The sequence below is a fragment of the Peromyscus maniculatus genome, chromosome 13, assembly GCF_049852395.1.
Source record: "Peromyscus maniculatus bairdii isolate BWxNUB_F1_BW_parent chromosome 13, HU_Pman_BW_mat_3.1, whole genome shotgun sequence".
NCBI lineage: Eukaryota > Metazoa > Chordata > Mammalia > Rodentia > Cricetidae > Peromyscus > Peromyscus maniculatus.
The window spans coordinates 10,547,942-10,575,682 of record NC_134864.1 but is presented as its reverse complement, the minus strand read 5'-3'; the positions used below and the strand labels follow the sequence as shown (position 1 = coordinate 10,575,682).

The following is a 27,741-nucleotide window of genomic DNA, read 5'->3' as shown; positions in this document are numbered from 1 at the left end:
GGGTTGGAGATGACTTAGTAAGGGACCTAAGTTAGGAGTGCAGGCACCCCCATAACAAGCTGGGTGTGGTTGTGCATGCTTGTTTGGAAGCAGGGAGATCCCTGGGGCTTGCTGATCAGCCAATATAGCCAAATCCATTCAGTAAGAGACCCCATCTCAAAAATTAAGATTGAGAGTGAATGAGAAAGATTCTGAGTGTTGCTCTCTGGCCTCTGCTCACATAGCAACACACACATAGGCGTATGCATTTGCACAAACACAGGAACATTAAAGTGTGCATGTGTATACACAGTGATACAGTATAATTAAGTAAAAATCAAAACCTGCCATTTTGTTCCCAAACAAAAGAAAAGAATTGTCTTGCTTATGTTCCTCTTGGTTGCTTATGTGCCTTTGTGAGTCTCCTTTTCCTGGTGGTGACTTTTTCAAAGAACCAGGCATTGTCTTTTCATTCACTGCTTTGTTTTTAGCTGATGATTTTTGCCTGTTTCATTTTTCTTCCTGCTTCCTTAGGTCTCAGCTGTTCTCTGCAGCATCCCAGGGTAGATCTCAGACAGCTGAGTTAGACCCTCTGTCCTAACAAAGCCCTGGTTCACTCAGTTTCCCTCTAGTACTACTCTTCCCGCAGCCTGCACATTTGATAAGGACCATTGTTAATTTCATGAAGGGAAAATATTTTCAGAGTTCTTTGCAGACTTCCTTGGCTGATATGTGATTTGGGAGTGTGTCGTTTGTTGTTGTATCTGGAGTTTTCCATCCGTCCTTCTATCCCCGTACATAACCCTGGTGCGATCTGCAAACGTTCTGCCTAGTTCTCCTCTTTTACCTCCATTCGGGTGTTCTATAGGCAGGCATGTCTTATTTATGCCTTGGTACATGCTCTATTGAGCAGACTGTGGGTTCTGCTATGGAACAGGATGCTAAGTCTGCCTGTTGTGACCGGGTCTTCTGTGTCCCCTGTGGATCTGTCAGTTCTGAAATGGGGTTAAAGCTCAAGCAGCGCCAGCTCTCCTGGGTCTCCAGTGAGGCCTGTTTATTTTTGCCTTGTGTTTTGATTCTTGTTGAGAAGAATCGTACATCTTCTAATTCGATAATACCCCTTTGTATGTGCCTGATACTTTACTTTGTTTTGAACTCTGCTCTGTCTGAAATATTATATTAAAGACACTTTTGCTCTCAGCATAAGCATAGTATCTTTTTCTTCATTCTTTTACTTTTAAATTGTCTCAATTTAAGATCATTTTCTTACACAGCAAATAGTTGGGTTTTGTTTTTTCATATCATCTGCTAGTCTATGTTTGGATCTTTTATGTTAAAGTGAGAAGTAATAGTGGAATCCATTTTTCCATGTTTCCTGTTTTCTACTCCTTACATTGTTTTCTTTTTACCCCCTCTCTGAAATGAACTGATCGTTTTATGTAATTCTACTTATGTTAAGTATTTCATACTTTAGCGGAAAAAAAAAAAACACATTTTTAGTTGCTGTGTTTTCCTGTCATCCCCAGCTCATCTGTGTCCACTGCTATTCTCCAGGAGGGCAGGTGGCTGACAGCAGGAAGAACCCTCTCTCCCTAACAGTATTGCTGGCATTATTCCACTCTCTGCAAGCTATAATTTCTTAGGATATTGTAACTGTCATCAATTCCAAGAAAAGGGCAGTTAGCCTACTCTACCACAACACCAACCAAGTTATTTTTTTAAAAATTGTGACTGCTGAGTATGTGGAGACTTTTCTGTCTTTGTGGTGTGACAGCTTATGACCATAGTAGGGGTTACTGACAGTGTACGGCAGGAAACATGGAGGCTGTGTGACAGTACTGTGCTTTTTATGTCCTTAGAGTTTGCTATCCACAGGGTCCCTAGAAGCATCCCTGTAGATACCATGGGGTGCCTATAACTGCTTGAAATGGTGTGTGTGTGTGTGTGTGTGTGTGTGTGTGTGTGTGTGTGTGTGTGTATGAGAGAGAGAGAGAGAGAGAGAGAGAGAGAGAGAGAGAGAGAGAGAGAGAGAGAGAGAGAGATATTAGATTGACTTATAGGATGCCATCCTAATAGTCCAGCAATGGCTCTTCTACACTGGAGGGACTGAGACTCTGGTAGGTAGGTGTTCAGTCCATGAGGCTGGATTTCTCTATAGTCCCAGTCTGGCACTCAAGGCCTGGAGGATTCCTCGAGTCTGAAGTACACATTAGAATGCCGAAGATGTTGGTTCTAATGTTAGTGCATGAACGCTGAAGCAATAGGGTAGATGAACTTGCTAGCAAGAGTGAGGACGAGCAGGCAGTAGTTCCTCCTTCTGTGGCCCTGACAAACCATTAATCAATATGCATTCAGTCACACGGCTGGCTGTTTCTCCTTCCAAGTAAAATGTTAAACCATGTGCACTGTCCATAGTTCTGCTCATTGTGAAGAGTTCTCTTCAGGGTTCCAGAAAGTAGTATATGCATTGAATCAGTACTCGGTCGGTATCCGGTACTGCTCCTTTAGCCAAGTCTAGGTGTTGGTGTGGAAATAGGAATGGTTCCATTCACTAGTATCACCCCTAGTAATCTGGTAGGGATTTTTTTCTTCCTGATTGTATGACCTTATGCCCTGCTGTCCTAGAAGTTTGGGTACTAGAGAGTGGGTAGTTGTTATGAAGAACTTGACTGTGTGTTTTGTTTGCTAGTTTGTTTATTTTGTTTTGAGGAATTTGGAAGGCTTTGGCGCTTTGAACTAGAAAAGCAGTTGAATGTAGTAAGCAGAAGTTAATGGACTATTCTGGTAGGCACTTGGAAATCAGTAGCACTGAGGGTAGTGCAGACAGTGGAGGGCTCCTGGGGTTTCAGAGGAAGCAGGGACTGGACTAACAGCTGTTATATCTTGGCAGAGAATCTGGCTACCTTCTGCCCTTGTCCTGAGAACTTGCCTGAAGTTAAGTAATGGACGAATCTCTTTGGTAGAGGAAATTTCAAGACAGTATAACATTGAGTCTTTAGTATGGTTATTATCGATAATCCATACATAGTTCTACATTAAAAAAGAGCAAGTGGGGCAGAAAGAAATAGAACATACATAATTTGGAGGGAAAAAACGCATTAGGTTTAATCTTTACAACCAAGGCTTGTAAACAAGGCATCTCTTTCAAGAGAGGCTTTTATTATTTAAGGAGATTAGCATAGTTAAAGGAGAATCTACCTGTTCTACTTTGGAGGAGTAAGATGCCCAGAAGATAAGACCCCACCCAGCTGAGCTTCCGCATTTGGAGGAAGCCTGAGTGGCTTCTCCTCTAGAAAGCTTCAACATACCAATGTGGGTGAAGGCAAGGAGGGCCGTCCCCAGCTGGCAGCTGAACTTGGCAGTGTTATCTACGTGGCGTGGGCTCTAGAGGCATGAAATACGCAAGGATTGAGGCACCAGGAATTCTTCTTCCGTGGTTTCAGAGAGCTGCGAATTCAAGCAGCATGTGGCAGGGGAGTCCCTGTAAGAATGCCAGCCCTAAGGACAGGAGGCCATGCAAGAGTATTGCATGAAGCCGAGAATGTTTGCAGTAGAGACCCCAAATGTTGGAGATGCTAGAGCTATGGGGTGTCTGTCAAGAAGAGCTACGTGCAAGGAATAGAACCAGCCCAAGGAATTGATGTGTATGTTGGAGGCACAAAGCTGGAGGGGCAGAGCCATCTAAGCCACTGGAACTGAAGGCCCAGACATCTGACATGGAGCTGCAGGATCCTGAGTTTGTCTTTCGGTGGGTTTGGTCAAGTATTTTCTCAAATGCCCTCTCCTCTCTTTTGGAATGGAAATGTGTATTCTATGCCATTGTATATATGCCATATGTTGGGAGGGTGTGATAGCGTTTTTGATTTTTACAGGGGTCACAGTTTAAAAATTGCCATCAGTATCTGATGAGAGTATACTTTTGAACTGTGTTAAAACTGAAAAAAAAAAAAAAAAAAGACTTTTGGGGCTTTTAAAATAGACTAAATGTGTTTTGCATTATAACATCTTGAGGGGAGCCTGTTGGGACCAGGGAGTAGAATGTGGTTTGAATGAGAAATGTCCCAGTAAGCTCATGTATTTGAACACTTAGTACCTAGCTGGTGGCACTGTTCGACGAGGCTGTGGGGCCTTTAGGAGTTAGAGCCTTGCTGGAGGAAGCACGTCACTGAGAGTGGGTCTTGAGGATTCAGAAGCTCACCCCACTTGCAGTTTGCTCTCTAATATGTGTTAGTGGTTGAAGGTGTCACCTGTCATCTCTCTGCTCCAGCCGACTTCTGCCGTGCCTTCTCCACCATCTGGACTCTCTCTGGAATCCTAAGCCAAAGAAACTTTCCTTACGTTGCTTTTAGTCATGGTGGTTTTTATCACAGTATCAGAAAAGTAACTAAAGCACCCTTCTTTTTCAAAAGGTTGTTGTTGGCTTTGTTGTCTGTACCTTGCATGTGTGTTGTGCACATTGTACATGTATGTTGGTAAGTTTACCTTAGTGACACCTGCTTTATGGTTCTAACCTTGCTTGACAAGTTCTCTTCACTGTATCACTGTCTGACCTTCAGTTCTGAAATCCTGTTTGCTCCCATGTGGCAGTGCCATCAGGAGGGTGTGCGGGAAAGTTCACCGTACTCCATGGAACCCCTGCTTTTCAGGTGTGAGGACCCAGCTCAGGGAGCTTGGCCTGTTAAGGCCCAGTGGCTCCAGTCCGTGTGAGGGCTGTGTAAAGATTCTAGTGTTGTGAACTCCGGGAAGTGGAGCTGCTGTTGTCCTCTGAGCCCGTGGCTGCCTGCCCTGCTCTGTCGTGTGCTCATGGCTGAGCTTGTAGGACTCACTTGGACCCTCTCTTCCATGCCAACCCTCCCTTCTCCCACCGTCCACTCTGAAGCGGGTACTCCACTGTGCTGAGATGCTGCTTTGATGCCCTCATTTTGGATCTCTTCTTCTGATCACTTGTTACTCAACTGTTTCTGTTTATCTTAAGTTAAGGGAGTTCCTCTTTCGCCTCTATGAAGAGTGCTCCCACGCACTGACATTTCTGTTCCTGGGTTAGCTCAGGAATTGTGGCCTTTCATGAGCTGAACCCCAGTGTCCTTCATTTCTTCACAGCCTGTGCAGTCACCTTAGTACCTTCCCAGCAGCTCCTCTTAATGCTGTGGGTCTGTCACACAAATGTCTGTGATCCTTGCTTGTTACGCTCCGTCACTGCTGGGCGGAGTCACACTGCTGTGTGACTAGCATACAGAAAAGAGGACCACCTAAGACCCGGACACACTTGCCCACACTGGGGACTATGTCTGGCTTTTGACCTCCCACAGATAATACCGTGGTATTTCCTAAATGTGATTTAAAACACGTGTTAATCTGATCCCGCGCTTAAAAATCATAATTTTGGTAATTACTTAGTTCTGTGGTTATCAGGGTATAGAGCTGTGTCCTGTAATTTTCCCAGTTTGTGAGTTACAGCGTCCAATTAACCGCTTTCATTCCATTGACTGTGGCTTTGTCCGTTCCCTGTCCTGTGTCCTCCTCTCCTCAGTGTCAGAGCAGTTTACGATGGTAACTGTGTTGACTTTAATTTCTGGAGTGAAAATTATCATCTATTTTCTGAGATAATTACTGTAAACATGCCACTTGCCAGTTCTTCTCATTGGTCCAGAACTTGACCAAATTATTGCTTTCGAGGATTTCTCTTTCATTTCAGTTAGGTTTGTGAGTGCGCTCGCGCCTCCCCAGCTTCCACGGAGCCTCACCGTTTCCAAACCCATCCGGTACTGTGGAGACAGATGGGCGCTCTCCACCTAGTTCAGGCAGAACTACAGTCCAGGGGGAGGCAGAACCAGCCCGTGAAAGGTGGGAGGAAGGGCACATTCTGCTAATGGAGAAATCTCTAGTCTTCAAACCTCAAGTGCCATCTTCCTCTTTTCTGTCTTCGCGCCCTTAACCGTCTGTTCAAAGCACTCTGTCCATGCTGCTTCAGCAGACTGTGGTCACCACATCATAGCTGCACCCTGGTGCGGCAGGTGCATTGTTCTCAGCTGGGCTTCCAGCGGCAGAGTTGAACTAGGTACTCTGTGAGCAGAACTCTCCTTAGCTTCTCTGTGTTCGGAGTCAAAAAAGGCTTCGCAGTGCCTTTATTTTTAATTAGCTCTGATGAAGGGTGTTCTCTCTAGCCTACCTGAGAAGTACTTACTGGAGATGTGTTGTGTGGCTCTCCTCATCTCTGAGAGCTCTGCTAAGAGTGGAAATTTTCCAGGTTTAAGTAAACTGCAGAATAGACAGGCAATGAATTACTTTTTTTTTTTTTGGTTTTTCGAGACAGGGTTTCTCTGTGTAGCTTTGCGCCTTTCCTGGAACTCACTTGGTAGCCCAGGCTGGCCTCAAACTCACAGAGATCCGCCTGGCTCTGCCTCCCGAGTGCTGGGATTAAAGACATGCGCCACCATCGCCCGGCACAATGAATTACTTTTAAAGCTTGCTTCTAACTTTTTCTGGGACTTGTGTAAATTGTAATTTTGCCAAATTAAACATAGATGGCGCTGTTGCTCTGACTATTTAGTATACTTTCAGGACACCATCTTTATTTTCCAGCATTTTCTAAGGATTTTCAGCTATAAGAGTAAACCAGATACCTGCCTACTACTTTGTTACTTGTTAACATTTACCGTATACTTCATTTTTAGTTAAAATATTTTGTTGCCACTTCAAAATTAAATGGCAGCAGGTACAAAATAATTCTGTGTGTTACAGTTGAGAGCTGTGTGCTCATACATTGCTGACATAGAGTCATATAAAGAGTGTATGAGAAAGTTGTCAGCTTGTAGCTATGGAGAGGGGGTGCTAGAAGATGGGCTTTGGTACTGTAAAATTTTATCTTAACAGCCGAGCAAAGCAAGCGTACAGAACATAGCTACTTTATGTCCTTTGCAGACCTTACTGTTTGCATGCTTGAATTGTTTTGAAATGTTTTCATATTTTTTTGGCAGATAAAACCACCTGGATATGAAAGCTAAGAGAAGCAACCTTAATCTTTGACTGTGTCGAGTATGGCCATTACCTAGACAAATGCAAGCCACGTGGGAGGATAGGCAGGCAGGGCTATCTGGACAGCGCTGTTGGCCTGGGATTTGGGTCCCTGAGTCGTTAACTGTGGGAGTGATGTCGCCTTTGTGCCAGGACACCAGGCCACACCTTTGCTACTCCTCACAAAGCTCGTTCTGCCACGGCCCTTGTTTCCCTGGTCTCCTAGGGAAGCATGACCTATGGACCCATGCACCTTGCATTCCACTTAGTTTGTCCTAGGCCTGTGGGGTCCTGGCTGTCTGTGGCTTTGTATAGTGAGTCTGGATGCTTTTTACAAGGTCCAGCCACCAGGAGCCAGATACAGTACTGAATCTCCACTTGGAAATTGCAGAGAAGGAACACCCTTTGTTGCCTTTACAGCTTAGGTGTGGCTAAGTATCTGTTGAAAATAATGACTTTGTTTCTTGAGCATTTAAGAAAAGCTTTAGTGACTTTCCACCTCAGACAGTTGTCTCACCAGGTAGCCCAGGCTAGACTCAAACTTGTGGCAGTTCTCTGTCTTAGCTTCCCAAGCGTAAGGATTTAAGCCTGCATGACTGCTTAGCTTTAATGCTTCTTTCTTTAAAAAAACAAACAAACAAAAGTAAAGGCTTATCTCTTCAAGCATAGTGGCCATTTTGAGTGACCAGCTTTAAAAGTGCATGAGCTGTAACAACAGTATAAAGATTCTCACATCAGCAGAATGACATGGGAAAGCAAGGAGAGAAGCCCACAGCTGGTATTCCTGGTACCAAAACTGAAGCTGACCGTTGATAAATATGGTTCCATGGGCTACCTGGTGAGTTCCCGGTGGCACTGTCATGTCTCTTCAGCTAGTTTAGCTGCCTCCTCTGTTGTTGGTATTGATGTTACATATTTTTAACGAGGGCAGAGTGTGCATAGCGTGATGACCTACCATCCGCAGGTAACTTTCTCCTTGTTGTTGTGTGTGAGGCACACATTGGCTCCGTTTTCCCGTTTCCCAAACTTCCCATCAGAGCCCGCTGTCTGAAGGTGCCAGGGCTTCCCAGAACTCCCCAGTTCTGGAGCTGTCTCAGCAGAGCGGCTACCCAGCCCTGGTGATCTGTGAGGAACAATGCTTTGGAGACGCCTGCTTCGGAACAGTGTTTATCTCACGGTTGTTTTGTTGTTGTTTTGTTCTTCTAAAGATTTATTTATTTTTATTTTATGTGCATTGGTGTTTGGCCTACATGTATGTGTGTGTAAGGGTGCCAGATCCCCCTGGAACTGGAGTTAAAGACAATTGTGAGCTGCCACGTGGGTGCTGGGAATTGAGCCCAGGTCCCCTGGAAGAGCAGCCAGTGCTCTTCATCACTGAGCCATCTCTCCAGCCCCTATTTTAAGGATTTTTTTTATATGGGTACTTGAAGAGTCAAAGATAATATTTGCCTAATCGTACTTATTTTGATGGCTTGTTGTAACCCATGTTTTTCTTACTTTTCAGGGTTCAGGATAAGATTGAAGTACTGGATTTCACTACCGTTCCTATCTATCTCCCAGAAATCACGATTGGAGCTCACCAGGGTACCCGAATCCAAAACAGCTTCAGAGCGGTAAGCCCTAGGCATGGGGGCAGAGTCTGGGGTACTTGTGGCCACGAAGCCACTTCTGTGAAGCGTTGTCCCCTCAGTTCCAGTCTTAAAGCAGGACTCCTCAGACATGCACCGTATCCAGTGTCATTTCTGGTGCACTGGCTTGATGGACACATGCCCTCCGTTCTTTAGCACTGTCTCCAGGTTGTCACAGCTGTATCTGACGTCCCCCACTCTTCACAGTGCATCTCCAAATCACTAGGCTTATGTTTCTGCCGTGTCCTCCAGCCAAGTGGTGCCGTGCGGCAGGGATGACGGGAAGGCAGTGGAGGCGGCAGCCCCACTCTGACCGCGCCTTTCTCTGATTCACACACCCTCCTCCTGAGTCATGTGTTCCTCCGTTGGTGTGAGTGGTCATTCCCAGCCATCCAGCCAAGCACCAGAGGCCTAACAGGAGTAGGAGCCGGCATCCAGCAGCATCATGGACTGGGAAGAATGGTCCTCTGTCCGTGGGCTGCTGTAGCGTGTTAGTTATCGGAAGGTGTGAAATCATGACATTGAAGTGGTTCTGAGGGGAGCATGTGGGAGTCTGCGTCCCTGGGAGAGGTGTGTGCTCCTGTCACTTGCACAGCAGAGGCTGCAGAGCACCGGAAGCGTTGAGCAAGCGTTCCGCTGGGCCAGTTATTTTGGTTTGGTTTGGTTTTGGCTTCCCTTTCTTGAAATACTCAACATTTTTTGTTAAGCAAGTTCTTTGGGCCTATTTGAAAATATTTTATCCACCATAGAAGTTTGGGAGCACACCGTCCGTCCATGTTGATGCTGCCCTTACTGTGCCGTGAGCGCAAGCACTTGTGTGCTGCCTGTCTCTTCCTGGGTGCACCATGAAGACCTGGAGCTTCCTCAGCCCATGGCTGAGGTGGCTCCTTGCTGTGCACGGTCTGTGTCACCTTCCACCTACTCAGTGGACTCAGCTGTTCCCTGTGGCCTCCATGTTCACATCCATCCTCCCTCAGCCATGTAGAAGCAGCCTCATTCAGGTCCATCTTGCCCATTGTCTGCTGCAGCAAGAGGGTCTACGGCACTGTGGGACCCGCCTCCCTCTGTTCTGTCGGCTTTGACCTCATTGGTGACGTGAGTGTGCTGTTGGCTAGGTGGTTAGTACTGTCCCTTCTGTGCCTTTAATGCTGGTATCTGTACTGTTAGTAGTAGAGCTAGCCTTCAGGCTTGTTCTCAGTATTACTGCCGCACCTAGACTTCTGTCAGCTAGTATTTGCATAGGATAGCTTCTGTCTACTTACCTGGAGCTGTTCAAACCTCTTGCTATTCTGAATATCTGGAATATTCTCCAGTCACCTTTTGGAAGGAAGATGTCCTTAATTGGGTTGTTTTACAGTGTTTTCTGACCTGTCGTAGGTTTTTACTTTTTCCTTTATCTTACCTTTTGGGGAAGTAAGATTTTTTTTTCTTTTCTGGCTTTCATTTATTTCCCTCTGCTTGCTGGCTGGTTATCACTCTATTACTAGTTAATCACTATAGTTAACTAGTAATCCCTGGTAATTAAAGTGGTCATCTCTGATATATTTGAGTCTAAGGTCAGTAGTTTTCCAGTTCCAGGCCATGTGAAGTCACAGACTGCGTTGAGCTCTGTTTGGCCAGCTCCTCCTGTGGGCTGTTGTGATTATGTGTCTAATTCTCTGTGCATTTGAAGTCCCTCAAGACATTGCGGGGAATGTAGAGATAGTGTTGACTCAAGATAGGTCTGCACCACCCGACACTTAACCCTGCTGTGGTCACATCCTTCTGTGGCTCTGCTTCTGCTTAGGACCATTCCCCTAGAAGAATTTGTTGCAACAAATTAAAATGATCTTTATTTGATCTTCATATATCTTTTATTGTTATATTTCTAAATTTGTTGGGGAGATACTTCAGACTTTTAAAAATGATAAGAGGGACTGGAGAGATGGTTCAGCAGTTAAGAGCAGAGGACCTGGGTTCAGCTCTTAGCCCCATGGTGGCTGACAACTAGATAACCGGTACAGAGGAGTCTGTGTCTTCTTCATGTGGCCACTGACACCAAGCTTGCGCAACACTCATAGAAATGAAATCAAAATGAATCGATCTTCAAAAGGACAAGAATAAAGGGCGGTGGTGGCACATGCCTTTAATCCCAGCACTCGGGAGGCAGAGGCAGGTGGATCTCTGTGAGTTTGAGGCCAGCTTGGGCTACAGAGTGAGCTCCAAGAAAGGCACAAAGCTACACAGAGAAACCCTGTCTTGAAACACCCCCCCCCCAAAAAAAAAAAAAAGGACAAGAATAAGCCAGGCATGGTTGCCTGTAGTCCCAGCATTTGGGAGATAGACACAGGAGGATCAAGAATTCAAGGTAATCCAGTAGCTATGTGGTGAATTCAAGGCCAACCTGAAAAAAAGTGCTAATAATAGAAAAGAATAACCTTCCCTGATACACATGAGATTGCTGTAATGCCTTTTATAATCATGTGTCATCAAAGTCACTGAACACCATGTTCTTACTGTGTGGTCTCAGCACCCTTTCTTCAGGGTGCATGCTCATGCATTAGGAATGCCACTTACTGGACTGCTAGACCTGCTGGACCACACCCCAGCATGGGCTGTGGAATTGTGTTCTATTGAGTCTTCCATTAAGATTTGGGACGCTCCACTTGAAGATGGCCTTATGAACAAGATACCACAAGGCCCCACTGTACCTGGCAATGTATGAAAGGATTTACATGCTGCTGCTAACCACATACCAATTGAGGGCCATCAGTGACCCCAGAGACCCAGGGTGGATGAGAGGTTACGTCTGATGGCTCTGTCTCCAGTCCTTGTATATGGATTTTCTCAATATTTAAGAACTTGATACTTTAAAATGTTTGGAGACTACAGGTTGCTTAGTTGTTGAATATCCCTGTGTCTGGTTTGTTGGCTGTTTCCTCATGAGTAGATTCAGGCCATAGTGTTTTACGGAGGGAATGTCAAAAAACTCATTGCAGCTTCCTAGGCAGTGTGTGCCGAGTTGACCCTGTCGCTGCTCACATTGCCTTTGATCGTCTGACTACAGATGATGTGACTCTTTCATTCTTCATGATCGGGAGTCACTGGAGAAATCTGGCATTGTAAGTGTGTGCTCTTCTGTCAGATTTTCAGAGTTGTGACGGCCATTGATTTTATTTACTTAGTTATCACTGTGATGGGTTCCTAACTATAGTTCTTTCTCTGTCACCCCTTCCACAGCTTCAGGAGCTGCTGGAAGGAGATACTCTCCCTGTATAGGATTCATTTGTGTGTTTGTCTGTGGACGGTGAAAATCATGAGTTCATACTGTCAGGGTCCCACTACCTCTACAGGGTTGTGTGGTGGCTTTCAGCCCTTCTCGCGTTCTCCCTGGTGGCGCTTACAGGACTAATGCTGTGTGAGAGCAGCCTTGTCTGCTCCCCTGCTGGCCTATCACAGTTACCATGCTTTGCTTCAAACCCTACCAGTCTGTCACCCCCACTTTCAGGGAGTCACAAGCTGTATTCAGCCTTACAGAAAGCTGTAGGTCAAACTTGGAAGGAAGGGAGACTGTCTCAGTTCTTGAGGAGGAATTTGCATGGGGCAGAGAATTCTGAATTGCCAGCTTGTTTTCTTTTAGCCAATCCTGACTTGAGCATCTCAGGATTCTGGCTCTGTATTCTAATGAGCAGCTTGCTGTTTCTTTGGAATAGTTCTTGTTCCTCTATGGGGTCTGTTTCTTGTCTGGTTCCTGATGGGCCTTGAACTTTGCCAAGGGTGTGTGTTCCTGGGGCCAGGCCATGTCCTTTGTGCTCACTGCCTTGAGGTGCGTGAAGCTCTTTGTCCCTTCAGCCGGTCTCTACAGCTGGTGCCAGTTCTCTGCTCTCCTCAGGCTCCCAGAGGCGCTGCTCTCATGCTGTGCCCCGTGTGCTAGGGTTCTGCTGTCCCCTTCCGGCCTTTCTCAGTGGCTTCAGCCGCACATGTCCTTCGGCCGTCTTCCAAGCTGCTCACCCGTCGTCTCTCCGGCCCTTCTAATCTGCGGGCGCATCCTTGGGCTCTTAACTTTAATCATCATCTTTGTTGTTGTTTCTAGAGTTTACGCTTCTTTCAACTTTGCAGAATTACTTTTGCTGTACCGGTTTTTTGAAACTTAATCTCAAATAAAGGAATCTGATGAGTGCCGTGTCTGTCTTGGGGTCTGCTTGGCTGCTGGGCTCACTGCTGCTGTTTGATCCTTTTGTCTTTACAGCCTGACAGGTACTTCCTGTGTTTTGTCTTACATCTTGTCCCACTGTGGCTGCTACTTGTCCTTTTCGTTGTGTTTGATTAAGAATGTAAAGGTAGTTTTGGACTTTGCCAGTGCTACTCATCCACAAAGAGATGCACTGCACAGTCGTCTGGTCAGCAGTAAAGGGACAGACCACCAGAATCCATTCTAAGACCTCGCTGACGGCTGGCTGTGTGTGGGTTCCGTGAGGTCTGATGTGTTTGCAGCTTGCCCTGCCTGAGAGAGCATGCTTAGCAGGGTCACAATGTCTTATTGCTGCTGCTGATGATGATGATGAGAGTTGAGGAGACCCCAGGAGGCTGATGTGCTGACTGTAAGCCCCCTGCTCTTTGTCCTGACACCCTAAAACACAGACCCTCCTGCCTAGATCCCTGTGAGTGGACGACTTTATGTGCCATCTGCCTCTGCTTGTATGGGAGGGCAGAGTTGGTCTGAACCAGCTAGTCATCCGAAAGCTAGGCATAAGTGGGTGGCTATCTGGCAAGCTTGCCACTGTCACTATCATTGTGTTTTTATGGCTTTCTGCATTCTGATATTCTTCTGGGTGGTGTCTTGACAACTTGATACAAGCTTTGGGGAGAGGGAACATCAATTGAAAAAATGCCCCTACCAAATTGGTCTTCAGGCAAGCCTGTGAGCATTTTCTTAACTGATGATTAATATGAGAAGGCCCAGCTCACTGTGGGTGGTACTACCCCTGGGCAGGTGGTCCTAGATAGTATAAGAAAATAGGCTAATCAAGCCATGTAGGACAAGCCAGTGAGCAGCATTTCTCCATTTCCTGTGCCTCAGTTCCTGCCCCTAGGTTCCTGCCTGGAGTTCCTGCCCCAACTTCTGTGGGGGTGGACTACAAAATGTTAGATGAAATAAACTCTTTGCTCCCCAAGTTGCTTCTGATCACAGCAATAGAGACCTAACTAAGATAAATAATGAATATCAGAGTTTATGGCATTGGACATATGGATTTAATTTAATGTTAAAGATTTTAAACAAATAATTGAAGAAATCTATTGTTTTAATTTCTGAATATTTTTAAAAAATAAGTTTAAAATAAGTCTAGTTTTTCAAAAACAGATATAGATAGACGATAGATAGATAGATAGATAGATAGATAGATAGATAGATAGATAGATAGATAGACAGATAGAGATATGATGGCTGTGATGTCACCAGCTTTCAGGTCGTACGAGGCATGGACACTGGGTGTTAACTGAGGTGTCATCCAGGTCTCCTCAGCATTTCACTCTGTTCCCTGTGCCAGGCCCCCGTCCAGACTTGATGGCACAGACTCCAGTTCTCGGCAGGCTCCTCTCAGCAGTGATGCTGTGGCCCTTGTTCTTAGTCAGTTTAAGGAATCTGCAGTGGAGTTTCAGGTGGGCATGGGTGGGGTGGTAAAGGTCAAGGTAAATGATCAGCATGGCCACTGTTGACCTTAATTAACCTTGATTGCCTGTGGTCTTCACTGTGAAGAGTCGCTCTGTCTCTTTCTTCCAGAAGTACTGTGTGTTCTTCAGGTTTCTTCTTTGTTGACTGAGAACTGTGTGACCACTTAGAGGAATGTTAGTTTTGTTTGTTTGTCTTTTAAGGAAACTAAGTTACTTTTATTAAAAATGATGGGTTGAAATGAAGCATGGCAATAAGTAATAATGACTTTCTTCTTAGAGACAGATTTTCTTTGCTATTAAAGACAGCAGCAGTTATCACAAAATTTCCATCTGGAAATTGCATTATGGATGAATCAGAGATGAATTCATGAAGACCCCCTCCATCCATTTCCTACCTAGCTGTTGACAGTCTGGGAATCTGTGGCTTTCACGAAGGTGCTTCTCTGGCAGCGGAACTGTCTTCCAGCTACCATGCTCAGCTGTCAAACAGTTCTTAGTGACTTGCGTACACTGCACTGGCAGGTACCACTGCCAGGGCTGTCTGGGCGCCAGCACTGCCCACCCCACTCCTGGGAAGTGTAGAGGTGCCACCAGCCAGGTAGTGAGTCCAACCAAGCACTTGAGACTGCAGCGTCAAGACTTCCTGTCATGAGGAAGGAGGCCAGTGAGAAGGAGTGAACTGGCTGGATATGAAGAGTTGGTACAGGAGCTGTGCACCTTGGGTACTGTGGGAAGGCCAAGGAGGTGTAGTCGGACTTTTATTTGGGCCACTGGCTCACAAATAATGACATAGAGACTTATTAAGAAAGCTTGGCCTATAGCTTAGGCTTATTCCTAACTAGCTCTTAGAATTTATATTAATCTGTGTTCTATCACGTAGCATTACCTCTCTTCCATCTTGCACCTCCCGTTTCCTGTCCATGTCTCCTGGCATCTCCCTGCGCCTGGATTCCTCCTCCTCTTCCTTTCTTTCCCCGGAAAGCCCGCCTATAGCTCCTGCCTACCTATTGGTCATTTGGCTTTTTATTACACCAATGATAGCAGTATACCTTCACACAGTATATAGATATTTCACAACGAGGAGGGAAGCTTGGGGTGCTGCTTTGATGACCTTGAGAAAAAGGATCAGGAGAGTATGGGAACTGGCTAGCCAGTATTTTATTAGTTTATTACTTGGTTTTGTTATTGAAGACCAAACATTTTGTGAATTGACAGGCAGAGTAAGTGCATTGGAAGCAGGGGAGGAAGTTCAGGACATTGGGGCAGAGGACAGAAGGGGACTAGGGCAGGGGTCCCGGGCCACACTACACAAAGGCCCAGCTGGTGCACTGGGGCAATGCTTGGGACTATCCACTCATTTCTGAAGACTTAGTTGCTTTTTTTTTTTTTGTAGCTGCAATGAAACACTTGACAAAAACAACATTGGGGAAGAATTACTTACTTTCCTGAGAGTTTCATGGGTGGCAGTCTATCCTGGCAAGGAGGAAGGGGTAGGGGGCAGCAGCTAATACAGCAGTTGAGAAGCTGAGGAAGAGTCACACTCCCAAGGACTTGCTCATGGTAGTCACTTCTTCCAGCTGGGCCCCAACTCCTACTTCACCACCTCCCAAACATCTTGTCATGTTGTGTGTCCATCCAGGGGTCAGTCCCCTCACAGATCAGAACCCTCGTCCTCTCATTGTCTCTGAAAACAGGCACACCCAAGGCATGCTTTACGGTCTTCTAGGTCATTCCCAACTCAGAGTAGTTATCACAAGTCTGAGCTCTTTGCCTTGGCACCCAAAGTCAACTCTGAACATACACATACCCCAGCCTTCCATCTGCACATGTGTTTCCAGTACTTGCTGCATCCACTTGATTCACTGCGATGCCACAGATCTGGCTGTGGAGAGCTGGAGCTTATCTCTGCATCCATGGCTTCTGCATACAGAGCAGTTTGTCCCTGGCGAAGTCCTTGTTGTCTCTCTTAGCACCTGCCTTCAGAGGGCCTTGTCAGGTGATGTGGGTCTCACTGATTTTAACACGCTGTCTATGGGACTATGGTATATATGTGTGTGTGTATATATATATATATATATATATATATATATATATATATATATATATATATATACCTCCAATTTTGGAAGTCAATTAGAAAACATCAGTTTAAAAAAGCAAGAGAAGGGAGGTCTCCTGCGTGGCTGTAATGTTGCTTCTAGAAGCCATTGTATAGTAAACTGTTACCATTTAAGGAGATTTGGAAAAGGCTCAACTTCTGTCTTCTTTCTGAACTGTCATTTTGGGTGCATTCCATACCTTGTTTGGACCCTGGTTTGCCTGACTAACTTAACAGTTTTTACAGGATGGATCTGATAGTAACAAATTCCTTTGGCTGGCTAGCTAAAAAATATTGATTTCAACTCAATCTGGAAGGTGTTTTCAATTGATACAAGATTGTAGCTTGACCATTCTTACAGCACATGGACGGTTCTCTGTGCCTTGGGCCTGCGTGGTTTCTGATGAGAAGTCTAGTCAGCTCTAGTCTTTGGTCTTGGTGCCCCAGGACTCTTTGAGGATTTCTTCCCCCCACCCCCCCAGTGCTTGTTTTTAGAGGTTTTGTTGTGATTTGCCTCTGTGTGGTTGTCTGTGTGTATCTTGCAGAGGTCTGCTGAGTGTCTGGGTGTGCTATCTGTACCTTGCAAAGCATTTGGAAAAGGTTTAGCCATTATTCTTAGGGGTTTGGAAGATCTGTTTGTATGTACACTAGACAGAGGTTTTCATGGGTCCCTGGAACTGTTTGGCCATTTTCTTTCTGCCTTATTTTGAGTCAATTCTCTTATATCTTCATATTCACTATTTTCTATGCTGTTAAGAAATAGGCTGTTGTTACATTGTGCTCATTTGGATCTTCAAAGAAACAGAAGACAAAGGAAGTGCTGAAGCAGTGGATTGGGAGGAAGCAGAGAAGGGTCAACTGGAAGGGGCAGGAGAGCCTGTGGCTTGCCCGACAGGCAGTGGGAGGACAGGTCAGGAGGCCATGGCCAGGCTAGAGAGCATGCCTCTGGGAAGAGCCTGTGGCTGCAGAGTAGACTGGCGCTGCTCCTTTGTACCCAGCCAGTAACAGGAGGGGTGGCCTGCCAGGAGCAGGACAGTGAATCCCAGGGCCACTCCTCCTTCCCAGCCAGCAGCAGCCCTGCCTAGCACACTCGCTTGACCCCCACGCCCATCCAGTAGAAATGTACTTCAGGATCTGTTTAAACTTGGAACTCGTGCCCTTCTGTTTTCCAGTTCTCCCTTATTTCTGACGTCTGTCGTTTTGTTCCCACTTTCCTAACAGATGCTTTAACGTCCCCGTTCACTAATCCATCGCCCTCGTCATTTCTGAGTCCGCCTGACTCTCCCTCTGGTTGAGGATCACATTTTCCACTTGCACGTGTCTGGAAGTCTATCACTGGCTGCAGCACAGTGTGAGTTGTAGGGTTTGGAATGCTAGCTCGTTCTCTTCTGAGACAAGTGGCGGAGCTTTGCTGGCTGTGGTGCAGACACTTGCACAGCAGCATGAATCCCGCGAGCACTGAGTTCCGGTTCTCCAGTGCCTCTGGCGTAGCCTGTTTTGGGGGATGGTATGGCCTGAGATCTCTCTTGTGCTCGGGTCTGTGAGGAGGGGCCAGTAGGAACCCATCTGACCCACCGCCGTCAGTAGCCATGGATTCATACTGCACATAGCTCCTGGAGCCTTGTCCAGCCTTGCAGGACATCACCTGTGCTGCCTGGACATTGTCCTCAGCCCATAAAGACCAGTGGCCCTGTGACGATTCTGGAGCTCTTTTTCCGCCTAGACCCTATCTATGTCCCTACCTCTACCCCATCCACTCTGGCCTGTCAGGATCAGATAGGACATGGGACTCAGCTCTCCAGTTTCTAAATGCTTTTAGGTAGAGGAAAGAGGCCAGATGCAGTAGCATACCACGTTGGCAAGCTGCAGTTAGTCTGGCAGGTCTCAATTGTTTGGCCCCAGTACTGGAACCCAGGACCTAGAGGCTGCTTTGTTAAGTTGTCCCAAGTCCAGCCTGTGGTCAGGGGAGGGCTTTTCTTCCTGGCTGCGTTGAGACTGAAGTGTCCATTCAGCTGGCTGTGGCATGTAGAGGGGCACCTTTTACGACTCTCAGAATCCCATTCCTTCATGTAACTTAAATCCAAAACTCATGGCTTCCCTTGGGCTACACAAGATGACACCTTACCATTGCCCATTGCCCTCAAGCTCCCAGCTGGACTTTGGTGCGAGGTGATGCCTTGATTGCAGGGACCCCCAGTGGGCTGGGCCTGAAGTGCAGCCCTTTGCTCCTCCGGGTGGGGGACCTGGGAGACCGAGAGCATGGTTAGACTTTTAAGGAGAGGAGGAGGTGCTGAGTCAGCTCCCATGCCTAAGCCTCAGCACAGTAATCCAGACCAGAGCTTCCACACTGTCAAGTTAGACCCACGGAGGGGGTGCTGTCTACACCTGCTGTTCAGGCTGTTTTGCTTCAGCAAGCAGTTCTGTTTGTGGGAGTTTATCCTAAGCACATACGAAGGGGAAGCATTGTAGGGAGGGGTTGGGGCTGGAGACAGCAGGCAGGGCTCGACAGCGCAGGTCCACTCTCAGACTGGAGTGGGTGGAACGAGGTGTCCAGGGACTTGGGCTCAGCACCTGCTTCAGAGTTGGAGCAAGTGCAGATTCTTGCTCTGGGTGGAACAGGTGTGTGCTCGAGGCAGGTGACTTACTCTTTTTGAAAAAGAAATACCTGTGCATCCTATAACATTCCAGAGGTGCAGAAGAGTATCCTGTCCTTCTGTGTCCGACTGCCCAGGGCGCTCCCCAGAGGCTTCATCTGCACCTTCTAATGATCTGAATTGTTGTTTAGTTTCCGCATGGCCTCCAGCCCACAGATGAGCAGTTAGATACTGGGAACTTAGGGCTGCTTTTATGTATATTCAAGGGTTGTGCCTCCTCCCCAGAACCTGAAAGCACCCCCACTGGATTTTATAAGCCAATTAAATGCCCCCAAAAAATTCCAGAGTGGATTTTGTGAAGCAATTAGTAAACATTGGTGAGGATCAGCAGGTTTGGTGGTTTTCAGCTAGTTTTTACATGCTCTAGTTTAAAATTCAGGACAATGGTGGCTGAAAAAAACTCCTGGGCTTGCTGGCTGACTGGCTGCTGGTGTAACACAGACCCACTCAGATAGTCCTCTAAAGGGTGTGCATGTCATGTTCTGTTCGTCAGACATAATTGTGTGGATTGTGTCTAACCAAGAAGTGACCTTCTCTTCAGCTGGATGGCAGTTGGAGAAGCTTTGTGTCTCAGTGGCAGAGGCACACTGTACCTGTACCTCTTGCCTGAGGCGGTTCTAGTCAGCCATCTTCATCTTTTCCGCTGGAAAGCTTGCTTCTGGCTGGGGGAGGTGGGGGCGGGGTTGCCTCCAGCCTCTGCCTGCCCTCCTGCAGCCTGTGTACTGATGGGCTGCTCTTGGGGCTGTGTGGATCACCTCCCGTTGTATGCAGGCAGGTCCCTAACGTGCCTTTTGCTTGTCTGTAGTTCTTTCTGAGCCCTCGGGCTGTTAACACCTGTGTTCTTGTCTGTGACATCCAGCAGTCCAGCTGGGCAAGGACAGAGCCTCTGGTAAAGGGAGGCTGAAGTCTTGGTCCTTTCAGCTCCTGATGACGCATGGGCCTCTCCCACGGCTTCCTTGCTCCCAGAGTAGTTTCTTGCCTATGTCCCTTCAGACTTGGACATTTCAGTGGCTTCCCGAGGCCTGTGTTGTCTCCCTTACCTTCCTGCACTTTCCCAGGGCCTATGTTAAGCTCACACTCGCCCGTCATGCACTCTTCCAGGCTGAGAACCTGGTGACCATGGCCTCTTAGTGATCTCATCACTGGCTCTCAAAGCTGTGATTCCATTCACAGTAATCAAGCAGGCGGTCAGGGCTCGAGAACAAGGCGCTTCCCAGGCCCGGTCCCCTCTGCCAGCCCTCGCTGAGAGCCACCACTGTCTCCTGTCCCTCCTGTCCTTATGGACATCAGTGAGAGTGCTAGGGGTTTGTCTGTCTGGATCTCTGTCCTGGACAGGGCTTCTGTGGGCAAGGTTGCTTCATTGCAACAGATCCTTGCTCTCCGGTGCTCCCCTGGGGACTAGATGGGCAGTAACTGACCAGCTCTGGGGGTGGGAAGGTGGTCTTTACTCTAAACAGTGTTTTAATGCCTCCCCACAGCTGCCAGGCCGGAAGTACAAACCTGGGTACAACGCCGAGGTGGGCGACAAGTGGATCTGGCTGAAGTGAACGGTCCTCTGCCCAGCTGTGTCACCGCCGTGAAGATGTGGGCTCTGCCCAACTCTGTGAATTCCAGAGCTTTGCAAGACAGCAGGAGAAAAGCAAGGATCAAGAAATTGCCCGAAGAAATGGTTTAACAAAAACAGTCTGCCCTGTGCCTAGTCAGTTGATTGAAAGATTCAACTTCCATAGAAAAGATTCTGGAACCTTTCAGTTGTATTTTGGAATCATCTGAGAAAAACAAAACAAGCAAAGCTGGTCTGCTGTGAAAGAGCAGCCTCCGCTAGACGTCCCTTGTCCCTGTGCTGTGTCCTCCGTCCTCTCAACTTCAAGAAATAAAGCTGGCTCTGTAGCTCCTCTTCTTGTGTCTGCACGGCACACACACGCACACCCCTGGAGGTGAGGCTCAGCCCTCCCGTCCCTTGTCCCTTCCCTGCACACACACACACACACACACACACACACACACACACACACACACACACACTACAGACACGCGCACGCACACACTACAGACACGCGCACGCACACACACGCACACCCACCCCTGGAGGTGAGGCTCAGCCCTCCCGCCCCTTGTCCCTTCCCTGCACACACACACACCCCTGGTTGTGAAACTCAGCCCTCCCGCCCCTTCCCTGCAGTTTGGGTCGTTCACACATACTGTTGAAGTGGTTTTCTGAAGCATTTGTTCTTCTTTTAACAGTGCACATTAGAGCAAAAGGGAAGAAGCCCCTCCAAAGATTAGCAGAATGGTGTCTTCTAGAGCATTCTAAAGCAGGCTCACTTGATGAGCGTGGAAAGTGGGTACAGACGCAAGGTCTGATGCTGTTACCGAAACTCGGTGCCAGTCCCAAGTGAAAAAAGCAATTGCATTTTGTCGTTTACCTATATTGGAACCCAGGGGAAAGAGTCCTTAGGAGCTGGTGTCCATCCGTGTTGCTGTTCAGAAGTTCCTCTGTAGGTTGTCGTCCTAAGTTGTGAGTTTGTACTGAGCCCCCTGCCGTGGCTGCTCTAGTACATGTGATTTACATTTCACTTAATTAAAACTTGATGAAGTTTAGCACTCGGTTTCCTGGCAGCGCTGGGCTCCATCAGGTACTCGCAGCACATGGAGGCGGGGTCAGTATTGAACACTGCAGAAGAGGACACTGTCATCTTCCAGAGCGTGTGCTTGGCCTTACTGCCGTTGCTGCCCACCTGCCTTCCCTCCCTCTTCCTCCTCCTGAAATGGGCCAGCCCCGGGGTGTTGTGGGGGAACCCTTTGAGGAGAGGCTTAGAGAGGAAGGATCTTTATCTTGGCCATACTTCCTGCCCATGGCTAGGAGGAGCTGCCGCTCCTGAAACCCTGCTCAGCACACACGCAGCTTTCCGGCAGTGGGTGCCCAGAGACCTCAGCCTTGTTGCCTGGCCCATGTCGGCACAGCACACTCGGTCCCTGGGAGTCCGGTCCACATGCTTGTTTCTTTCCAGTGGCTCTCCTCCCTTGAGATTTGTCTTGCTACCGAAGTCCATCTTCCCATTTCCTGTGCTCCCTCTGTGTGTCGGGCAACGGAAGATGAGTGTATGTTCCCAGTCTCCTCCAGTAGATGCTCTGATCTGGTTGCAGTGTGCTCCCTCATTAGTTTCACCAAAATGCTTACTGCCCTTTAAAACAGATCAGGGCTGAGATAAAAGCATGCATGCGCTTTGAATAGGCCACATTGGCAGCCTCAGCACTTAGAGGATCAGGAAGTAAGCACTGTCTCAGCACAGGTTCTGTGTGTTTTCTGTTGAAGAGGAAGTCCTCGAGGACTTAACACCCTTATGGCCATCTCCCCCGCTCTAACCCCCTGGTCTTCAGCAGAGCAAGGCTCAGCCTGGTGGCAGCTGGCATGCTCCCCAGGCCTCAGACTGCTATCAGCTGCAACCCACCATACAGCCATGGAGCCATGGCAGATAGCCACCTGGCCAGGCAAAGTAGTGCGGTGAGAGCAGCATGTCACTGTGTGGCCATGCGGGATACAGGATACTAGGGGCCCCGAGGACCTGCAGTCAGGCTGCACTTGGATGTAAGTGTGCGCAGTTGTGCCATGCAGCAGAAGTGAACACCTTTTCTTGCTTTACATAGGCCCCTCTTCTAAAGCCTGCTGGCTCCTGATCGCTTGGAAACATCCTGTGTTCTGTTTGCCAGAAAGGACTTCTGGATTGGCTGTTTGTAAGCAGTGTGTGCTGGCGCCAAGGAGACAGGCCTGCCCTAGGGCAGATCTGCAAGGTTAGGGCCGCTGTGCAGTAGGCAGGATGGCCCTGCACTTACCACCCTACACCTAAGCTTTGAAAGGAAACAGCTCAGGGCTGGGAGGGAGAGCCGGAGTCACCCCGGGCTTTGCATCTAATATAAATAAACCAGCCCCTGAGGGCATTGCTTCTTTCAGGACCGGCAGCCCTCAGGACCTCTCATCCTGTTGGGTTTTTTAGAGGGAAGCCCCTCTGGAAGGCAGCAAATCCAGGATTTGCCCAGAGAGTTAGGGAGAAAGTGCCTTTCTCAGCTGCATGGCCCTACGCTCCTTGTCAGGAGGTCCGAGTTTTGGTGCATCCTATTTTCTCTGGAACTCTGATTTGACACCCTAGGAACAAAGATCTCCAGTATAGGCTTACCTCCAAAGGATCAGTGGCAGGAATCTTTAAGGCACTTAGGAGATGTTGGCCTTTACTGAATGGTTTAGTATCCTGACAGGAAGCTGGTAAACAAGTCGACCCTTTAAACCTGCGTGTTTCCAGGAAGGGGTAGTGCCAACAGCACAATAAGGGTCTTTTCTGCTAATGTGTTGGAAGCGGAAGGTCCCTGAGTTCCTACCAAAATCAGTAGCCTCATGGGATTGAATGGACTGAGGGCCCAGAGCATAGTCCAGTGGGATGTGAGTAAGGCCTCAGCCAGCAGGCCAGTGGCAAGAAATGAAATGATGCCACCTTGGAGCTGCCCTGGGAGCCAGAGCAATATGAGACAATTCAATACTAAGGAAAAAGATATAATAACACTGGCTTCCCTCCCACGGTCCCCGGTGGTCTCATCCACTGCAGTGGGCAGAGCCCAGGAGATGGTCATCTGTCTGTGGGGATCATCCATCCCGGGCCTTCCTAGCACCTCCCCACACCCCGCCTTCAATCCTTTCTGCTGCCTGCAGCAGGGAAATGCAAGGTCAGCTTCAAATTAGAGCACTCTGGGCTTGTAAGCCGCTCCTTGCCTGTAGGAGGCAAAGGGGAGTGGTTGACCTTCCTCCTGCAGGCTCTTCAGGATGTCCTTCAGAGGCCCAGGCTCTAAAGGACAGCCCTGGAGAGGCAAGAGGTGAGGCAGAGATGGAAAAAGAACTTCACTGTGGGTAAGAGCTGGCCAGTGTGGGGGGAAAGCACTGTCTTGAAGGCTCCTCTTGTTTGAACACTGATACAGGGATGGTTATACAGGAGGTGGGTGGTCACAGCCTGTATGTGTCCTGTGGGTAGGGAGTTGTGCCCAGATGTGTGCACCTGCCCTTAGTCGCCTAGTGAGATTACCTCATTTCAACAAGCCCACAGTCAAAACAGTTATTTTGACAAGGGTTATTTTGTCCTCAGCCCTTTTAATCCACTTGCTGACGATTCTGCACCCACCCAGACTTTCCCAGTGGCCAATCTGGAAAGAATGGCTGCCCCAAGGCCCTGTTGCTGATCAAGCCCAGGTGAGGAAAGTGGTACTCTTCCTTCATGAAGTCCACACTGGAATGGGCGTGTTGAGCAGGAGAGACACCTCACTACTCAGCGGCACAGCCAGCCCCCAGGCCCTGAGCTCAGTGTTGTCACAGGAGGAGAGAGTGATCCACTGAGGAACTGTAGCCACAAAGAGAAGGAAGCCCCAGCAATCTTAAATACCCCTTGGCACACAGCTACTCAGGGATCCTGTGTGATTTCTGTAAAAACACCAATGTGGAGGTGCCATGTGTTCTGTACACCGTCTTGAGAGGGACAAGGAGGCACCAGTGATCTCTCTGCCTCCTTGGCACTCGCACGTCTTGGACGTGAGCTCTTAGAGTGTCAGTAGGAAGCAAAAGGGTGTCCCCATCATGTTACACCCTGTCACTGTACCCACTCCCCATCAGCGGGGCACAGCCGTGGTGCCTGAGCACAGGGTCCCCACGCAGGACCAGGCCACAAGTGTCGCATCACCAGCCTGGGAGGTGAACATGGCTGAGGCGAAGATGAACAGCCAATGCCCAAACACACCCTCTGGTTCCTGCCTACAGGAAGTGTCTCTGGATCACGAGTGCCCTGCTGGAGTTCAGCCCTCCATTCAGGGGCTCTTGTTGCCCTCAGTGGAGCCTTGTTCTCACACAGCTCTTTCAGAGTCCCGAAGATCTGTGGGCTGTGCAGTCTGAGGACAGACCCTAAGGAGGTCTGGGTATCCAGGATGCTCACCCTGGAGATGGGCTCTGGGTGAGGGGACTCTCAAGGCCCACACAAAGCACTGGACCCTGATGCGCAATGTGAACTACAACTTGCGTTTTCCCACAGCCTGGATCTCACGTGACAGACACCCTGCCCTCAGGATTCCCCCTGCAGCTCCCCTCCCAGCCGCCTGCTGTCAAGTCTCTGCAGCCCTGAGGTGCCCTGTGGCCAGCAAGGTGACCCTGGTCCGCCCTGACGTCCATGCACAGTTCTCCCCAAGTCTGGGAGCCACCCCCTCTCTCTAGTCTCTTCCTTGGCCTAAAGTGAGTCTTGTGCCAGGGCTGGTTAGGAACCAGCAGCTGCTGAGGGGGAACCATCTGGGAGAAGGGCGAGCTGGCTCAGGGAGCCCTGGACAATAGTAGTGGAAATTGCAGGAAATGGGAAGAAATGGCAGATCCGGGCCCTATTTTCCAAGCTGCCAAGCTTTTTGAATATACATATAACAGGTATAATTACGTCTCTTCCTTCTAAACACTTCCAGATCATTTTTTTTCCCTTTTTAAACTGGCCAGCATCCCACCGATTGTCAGCAGCACTCAGACCTCCTCTCTGGCCTGACGGGCTCCCGGAAGCATCGACGGGGCCGGTGGGAAGCCAAGAGAACAGAGCCTGTGGGCTGCTGCAGCCACAGATACCTCTGGTGTGTGCTGGCCTGGCAGGGCTGCTGTCCTTCCTGGCCACTCCAGGCAAGACCTGGCACTTGTCTCCAGGCCACCATGTACCTACGGGGTGTTCCAGGTTCAAGGCATAGGAAAAGTCTGACTGTCTAGATACCTCTGTCTTAGTGAAAGGCAGGTAGAGTGTTGATCATCTCCTCTGGGTCTGGCTTTGACCGGGGCCTCAGAGACAAGGCAGTGTCACCAGGACTGACAATCAAGTGGCCTGGGCCGGGCAAGAGGGCTTCTTGAATCCCACCTGCCCCTATCCATCCATCCAGACCCCCAGTATAAGTTCCTTCATTGATTAAGCGTGAACATGACTGGACAGGAAAGCGTGTGATGGGATGAAATGACCTACCTGCGGTTCTGATGTCACTGGACCCAGGCTTCTCTGCTTCCTGACTGCCGATGCAGTGTGAATGGCTGCCTCAAGCTGTTGCCGCCACGCCGTCCCGCCAGGATGGACTGTACTCGAACTGTGAGCCAGAACAAGCCCCTTTTAACTTACTTTAGCTGAGTCTTCCATCACAAAAGCAAGAAAGGCAACTAATTCAGCAAGTCCAGGCATTTATCCCGAGAGGTGGGACATGGAAGGGACTGTGTTCCCTGAGCTGTATGGGCTCTGACTGCTGCCTCCGGGCCTGACTGGAGGCCTCAGGGCCTCCCCACCCACTGCAGCTCTGGCTTGTGTGGTACTGGAGTTAACTTGAAGCCAGAGGAATCCTCCCAACAGCAAGGGATGTGGTGTGCACAGAGGAGGAGACGTAGAGGAAGAGGCCTAGAATCTCAGAAGGCTTGGATCCCCTTCCCCCTCCCCCTTCCCTACTCTGGAACCACTTGTGTGTGTCACTGACTGCTGTTACCAAGGTGGAGGGTGACCAGGAAGGCTTCAGCAGGCCAGGCAGCAGGTGTCTTAGGTCCAGGGCTGGCTTCCAGATTCCTAGCCTGTCTCTTGCCTTGGGTTTACCCCAAAGATGTAAGATTACAGGCTCCTATTAGACCTTGCTGGAGCCACTGTGTGAGCCAGGTGCCTTCTCGCCCTCCTGGCCTGCACAGAACCTGGGAGGACAGGTGGCCGGTCTCCTCTGTGGCCTAGAACAGGACCTTAGAGTCCAGGGTGTCCTGCAGAGATAACATCAGGGCTCTAGGACATCTAGGCCAGGAGGCCACTGGCATGCTGTCTTTGAGTCCAGTTCTGGTCTCTGATTGGCCACCACCCCTTAGCCTCATGAGCTGATGACAGGAAGTTCTGGGCTTAGGGAAGTATCCTGTGACGCTGCCTGTCTGGGCTCCCTAAAGGTGTTTCCTCCCATGCACCCAGCTCCAGGGCCAGGGCTACAACAACTGCCCCCCCCCCCGACCCGGCTCCCTGCAGTGCAACAGCAGCATTTTGGCACACACAGCCCAGAGTCCACTTGCCTCCCCAAACCCAGCCTGTCCTTCCTGGACTCTGCCTTCACGCCTACTGTGAGCTGTAGTCTGAGCCTCCGTCGTCCTCCCTGTCCGTCTGCTGAGGTGCCCTCTGGAACCTGCGCTCACCCTGAAGCCAGCCGGGTGATGCCAAGACAAACTCTCTCATCGTTGTGGAATGGCCTCTGCCCATCGCTGCCTGGGCTGGATGCTCAGCCTAAGCACCCCTGATTCCGCACTGTGAAGCGTCTTCAAAGGTCACCAGGATAAGCTGTTTGAAACCACGTCTGCTGTAAGTACTTTTCCGATGACTGCATCAAATATGGATGGTTTTCGGAATTACATAGTGGGTGTTGAACAATGGCCGCTGTCAGCGACACCCTCTGGTTTCGTGAACTCAGAGCCACAGTTGGCTGAATACAGTCTACTCTCGTTGAAACTTGTCTCTCACTTGTGTATTATCTGGGCCTGTTTATTTTTTCTTTCATTTTAAGAAAAACAAATGATATAAACCTTTTTTATAGCGCCATGGAATCAACTTATCACCAGAAATGTTAGTGACAGAATTTTTAATAAATTAATAAAATAAAAATTAGATTTCTCTTGAATTTGTCATTGCTAGAAACTCACATAATTAGCCCATTTAAATGT

At 48.6% G+C, this 27,741-nt stretch overlaps 1 protein-coding gene across 2 annotated transcripts in view; it reads left to right on the top strand.

Annotated features, from left to right (window-relative positions):
- Positions 1 to 20,915, top strand: part of Ndufa10 (NADH:ubiquinone oxidoreductase subunit A10) — a 41,459-nt gene extending 20,544 nt beyond the window's left edge. Inside the window, exons 9-10 of one of the 2 annotated variants that reach the window (XM_006998398.4) lie at positions 8,498 to 8,606; positions 20,504 to 20,915. In XM_006998398.4, coding sequence (XP_006998460.1) covers positions 8,498 to 8,606; positions 20,504 to 20,572 — 178 coding nt within the window. In that variant the 3' untranslated portion in view covers positions 20,573 to 20,915. Of the gene's footprint in view, positions 1 to 8,497; positions 8,607 to 20,482 lie in introns of both variants that reach the window. The other variant, XM_006998397.4, reaches the window with a different exon arrangement.
- Positions 20,916 to 27,741: the final 6,826 nt, after the last annotated feature.